Source organism: Mandrillus leucophaeus, unplaced genomic scaffold, assembly GCF_000951045.1.
Source record: "Mandrillus leucophaeus isolate KB7577 unplaced genomic scaffold, Mleu.le_1.0 Scaffold60, whole genome shotgun sequence".
Classification (NCBI taxonomy): domain Eukaryota; kingdom Metazoa; phylum Chordata; class Mammalia; order Primates; family Cercopithecidae; genus Mandrillus; species Mandrillus leucophaeus.
Window position 1 is genome coordinate 6,443,592 of NW_012106475.1, and position 5,662 is coordinate 6,449,253.

General features: G+C 43.8%; 1 protein-coding gene across 1 annotated transcript in view; it reads left to right on the top strand.

The window, feature by feature from the left end:
• The first annotated feature begins 58 nt into the window (after positions 1 to 58).
• The window catches only part of L2HGDH (L-2-hydroxyglutarate dehydrogenase), a 78,546-nt gene continuing 72,942 nt past the window's right edge, over positions 59 to 5,662 (top strand). The window contains exon 1 of the mRNA XM_011999757.1: positions 59 to 277. Within this exon, the coding sequence (XP_011855147.1) occupies positions 138 to 277 (140 nt within the window). The 5' untranslated portion in view covers positions 59 to 137. The remainder of the gene's footprint in view (positions 278 to 5,662) is intronic.

Sequence of the window (5,662 nt, forward strand, 5' to 3'; positions counted from 1 at the left end):
AGCCTCTCCCACCTGGGGCGAAGGCGCGCACTTCATTGGCCTCCGCGTGAGGGGCGGGGCTAGAGGACGCCGGTCTCCGGCCGTGGAGGGTCAAGTGGCGGCTTCTGAACGCTGAGGAAGGAGAGCGTGCGTAGGGGATGGTGCCGGCGCTGCGTTATTTGGTTGGTGCCTGCGGACGGGCCCGCGAGGGTTTCGCCGGGGGCTTCCTTGGGGCGTGCGGGTCGGCGTCTGGGAGGCCCCGACCGCTGTGTGGAGGTGGCCGCAGCGCCAGCACCAGGTGAGTGACCGCTGGTCCTCCCCGCCGCCTGCACTGCTGCCTCTCGCAGAGGCACCTGGTGGTGGACCTGTGCCCCCGTTCCTATTTCCCTGTCTCGGGGTGAGAGCAGGTTGGGGTCTTGTGGCGCTCCAACCTCGGATCCCAGGAGCTACCAACCTGCAGGTTCATTCGTTGTATTTATGGGCTGGAGGAAAGGCAGTGTATAGAGTAGAGGTCAAGAGTAGCTCTGGCTTTGAGCAACCCGTTCACTTGCTGTTGAACTCTGGGCTACTTAACCTCCTTAAGAGCTCAGTTGTGAATGGGACCTTAGCCTCTCCTGTGGGTGGTCGTTTGAAGGATAAAAGGACCTAGCACACAGTGTAAGCAATCAAATATGCTGTTTATTAGCTGGCGTCTTTGGCGTTGCTTGGAAGATCTGAATACAGTCTTAAATCAGTTCCTGGCACACCCCGCATAGAGTTTCCCCCATCGGAAGCAGCTCTTATGCTAATCAAAGCCCGCAGAATTCAGTGTCCTGTGATTTATAGTTTGGACGTGACTTTCGAAACCACTGTCTTTCTCTGCCCTCTGTAGAAGAAACGGTTTGTGTGAAGGCTGTAAGGCTTGGAGAGGTTTTGGCTATTTTGAGGACTAGAAGGTGGGCCATATGAGTGTGACTGAAGCTTAGTGGAAGACAGATGGTGTGGAATGACCCGGGAGAAGGACTACATCACAGCAAGGTTTTTATTTTATTTTAACCACACGTTAACTTTTATTCTAAGAGCCACGGGAAACTATTTAAAAGAGTTTTAAGAAGAGGCTACACTTTGGGAGGCCGAGGCGGGCGGATCGCCTGAGGTCAGAAGTTGGAGACCAGCCTAACCAACATGGCAAAACCCCGTCTCTACTAAAAATATTTAAAAAATTAGCCTGGCGTGTTGGTGGGCCCCTGTAATTCCAGTTACTCGGGAGCCTTAGGCAGGAGAATCGCTCGAACGTGGGAGGCGGAGGTTGCAGTGAGTCGAGATCGCGCCATTGCACTCTAGCCTGGGCAACAGAGCGAGACTCTGTCCCGCAGAAGAAGAAAGAAAGAAAGAAGAGACTAGCGATTAAATGTTGATGTTGTAAAAGTTGACTGGCTGCTGCGTGTTGGTGGATGAGGGGAGTAGAGTGGGAGACCAGTAATAGTGATTGTGATTTTTTGTGGTGCATGTAGACAGTTCTTTTGGGAAGCTTTTCTTAAGGAAAGAAAAGTAGGGCTAGTGAAAGTTTTGTTTATACTTAAAATGTTTTTTAAAACAATTTTTGGAGTCGGGGTCTCACTCTGTTGCCAAGGCTGGTTTGCAGTGGCACAATCATAACGCAGCCTCCACCCTCTTGGGTTCAAGTGATCCTCCCGCCTCAGCCCCCTTCCCCAACTCTTCCTGCCCTCCAGAAGCTGGGACCACAGGCAGCTAATTATTTTCCTATTTTTTGTAGAGACGTCGCCCAGGCTGGTCTCGAACCCCTGACCTCAAGTGAACCTCCCTCTTCAGCCCCCCAAAGGGCTGACAGTACAGGTGTAAGCCACTGTGCCTGACCTATACTTTTATTTTGAAATAATTATAGATTCATTGGAAGTTGCAAAAATAGTACAGGCCAAGCATGGTGACTCAGGCCTGTAATCCCAGTGCTTTGGGAGGCTGAGGCAGGAGGATCACTTGAGCCCAGGAATTTGAGACCAGCCTGGGCAAAATATGAGATCCCATCTCTACAAAATAAAAAATAAAATTAAATAAATAGTACAAAGAGATCCCATGTACCCTTCACCCCATTTACCCTAATGAAAACGTCTTATATAACTGTAGTACAATATCAAAACCAGGAAATTGATATTGGCAAAATCCATGGACATTGTTCAGCTTTCATCAGTTTTACATGTATTTGTGTGTGTGTGTGTGTGTGTGTGTGTGTAGTTCTATGCAGTTTAATCATATGTATTAATTTGTGTAACTACCACCTCAATTAAGATATGAAAATGTGGCCAGGCATGGTGGCTCAGGCCTATAATCCCAGCACTTTAGGAGGCCGAGTTGGAGGATCGGTTGAGCCTGAGTTGGAGACTAGCCTGGGCAACAAAGGGAGACAGCAAAACCCCTGCTCTACATAAAAATTAAAAAATAATTAGCCAGGTGTGGTGGCTTGCTCCTGTAGTCCTTGTGGAGCTGAGGCAGGAGGATCACCTGAGCCCAGGAGGTTGAAGGTGTGGTGACCTATGGTTACACCACTGCACTGAAGCGTGGACAGCAGAGCAAGACTTTCTTAAAAAAAAAAAAAAAAGGTGATATAAAAATATTCTGTTGCCACAAGGTTATCTGTTGTGTTACCTCTCTCTTTATATTCACACCTTCCTCTCCATTATTCCTAACTCTTGGCAACTGTGAATCTAAATTTTTTTTTTTTTTTTTTTACACAGAGTCTCGCTCTGTCACCGAGGCTAGAGTGCAATGGCATGATCACGCCTCTTTGCAACCTCTGTCTCCTGGGTTGAAGTGATTCTCCTGCCTCAGCCTCCCGAGTAGCTGGGATTACAGGCATGTGCCACCACGCCCGGCTAATTTTGTATTTTGAGTAGAGATGGGGTTTCACCATGTTGGCCAGGCTGGTCTCAAAACTCACCTCAGGTGATCCATCCGCCTCAGCCTCCCAAAGTGTTAGGGTTATAGGCATGAGCCACTGCACCCTGCCTGAAATTTTTTATATCACCAAATATTTACTATAAAACTTTTAGAAAAAGGACAAAATCTTTGGACCTTGAGATGACATCAAAAGCGTGATCTCTAAAAGAAAAAAGTGGACAAAATGGACTTCATCAAAATGAAAAACTTTTGCTCTGCAAAAGACTGTTAAGAGGATGAAAAAACTACCAAGAGATTGGGAAAAAATACCAGCAACTGCATATCTCCCAAAGGACTATTACATAAAATACATAAAGAACTCTCAAAACAAGCCTTTGGAGACCGGCTTTTTTCGCACAGCATAATGTCCTTAAGATCCATCCAAGGTGTCGCCTGTATTGATAGCGGGTTTTTCAAAACTGTTGAATAGAATTCCATGGTATGGATACATCACAGTTTGTTTAACCATTTAACATTAGTTGAAAAACATCTGAGCTGCTTCCAGTTTTTGGCTATTATGAATAAAGCTACTATGAACATTCATATTCAGGCGTTTGTATGAACATAAGTTTTCATTTCTCTAGAATAAATGCCCAAGAATGCAGTTGCTGAGTCATGTAGTAAGTCCATGTTTAGTTTTTTTTTTTTTAAGAAACTGCCATACTCTTTCAGAGTGGCTGTATTATTTTACATTCCCACCAGCTATGTGTGAGTAATCCAGTTTCCCTTCATTCTCACCAGCATTTGGGGTTATCACTTTTTAAATTTTAGCCATTCTGATAGAGATGTAGTGATATTGTGGGTTTTATTTACATTCTCTGATGCAATGGTGTTTGAACAATGCAGTGACTGATGGTATTGAACATCTTTTCATGTGCTTCTTTGCCATCTGTGTATCTGTCTTGTTTGATGAAATCTTTGTTAATATCTTTTGCCCACTTTTTGTTTTTTTTTTTTTGGAGAAGGAGTTCCGCTCTTGTTGCCCAGGCTGGAGTGCAGTGGCGTGATCTCGGCTCACCACAACCTCTGCCTGCTGGATTCAAGCGATTTTCCTGCCTCAGCCTCCCGAGCAGCTGGGATTACAGGCATGCACCACCATTCCTGGCTAATTTTGTATTTTTGGCAGAAATGGGGTTTCTCCATGTTGGCATGGCTGGTCTCAAACTCCCGACCTCAGGTGATCTGCCCGCTGTGGTCTCTCAAAGTACTGGGATTAAAGGCGTGAGCCATCGTGCCTGGCCTGCCTATTTTCTAAATGGCTTGTTTCGAGAGTTCTTTTATGTATGAGTCCTTTGGGAGATATGCAGTTCCTAGTATTTTTTTCCCAATCTCTTAGTTTTTTTATCCTCTTAACAGAGTCCTTTGCAGAGCAAAAGTTTTACGTTTTAATAAAGTCCATTTTATCTATTTTTTTCTTTTATGGATCGTGTTTTTGATGTCAACTCTAAGTTCCAAGATCTTGTCCTATTTTTTCCTGAAAATTTTAAAGTGAATATTTGGTGATATAAAAAATTTCGTGTTAATGTTTTTAACTATAATGGTAGTGTGTGTTTTTAGAGATGCCTTTTAGAAATAACATTGAAATATTTACAGATGAAATAATGTGATGTTTAATATTTGCACCAAAATAGTATACTACAGGAGAGGATGAAATAGAGTTTAGAAGAAGCAAGATTTGCTGTGAGTTGATAATTAGTGAAGCTGGGTGATGTATATATGGGGCTTCATTGAACTATTTTGTCTAACTTTGTGTAGGTATGAACTTTTCCATAAAAAGATTAAGAAAATTATCTGTTAAACCATTCATTGGGGTTAACTTGAGATTAAGTGAGTTGTAGAGAAAGATGTCCCTTTCAGCCTCCATGGTTAGCGTAGCCTGCAACTGTCCTCCAGTGTTCATCTATGACTGTTGTTCTGTTCATCTTTCTCCGTAGTGGATGCTTGGAGATTTGTGCTTTAGTTTGTGAAACATATTTCAATGATTTTGTGTCACTGGATAAAACAGTGATTCTTCAGATTTGAGGAGGGGGAGTGAAGGGTGGCACATGTAGTTGGAAAAAGCATATTCAGTATGATAGTTTTATGTTTGAAAATAAGAAGAGTTTATTGATGGTTGTAATATAATCTGCAAAAACAATATATTGGCTGGGAATCTGTACCAAGGTAATAATTCTAAGTGGAAGGTCTACCTCCCCAAAAGCTTTTGTGTTATAATTATCAAAAGGCAGCAAGGGGCCATGTGCAGTGGCTCATGCCTGTATTCCCAGCATTTGGGGAGGCCGAGGCAATTGGATCACTTGAGGTCAGGAGTTTGAGACCAGCCTGACCAACATGGTGAAACCTCGTCTCTACTAAAAATACAAAAACTACCCCAGCATGGTGGTGTTCACCTATAATCTCAGCTACTAGGGAGGCTGAGGCAGGAGAACCGCTTGAACCTGGGAGTGGGAAGTTGCAGTGAGCTGAGATCATGCCGCTCCACTCCAGTGTGGGCAACAGAGTGAGACCCTGACTCCAAAAATTTTTTAAACATTTTCAGTATAAACAAAACTTACACTAGCCCTGCTTTTTCTTACCTTAAGAAAAGCTTCCCAAAAGAACTGTCTACATGACTCACAAGAAATTACAATCACTATTACTGGTCTCCCACTCTACTGCCCCCATCCACCAACACACAGCAGCCAGAGTCAACTTTTAGAACATCAACATTCAATCACTAGCCTCCGTCTAAAAAAAAAAAAAAAAAAAA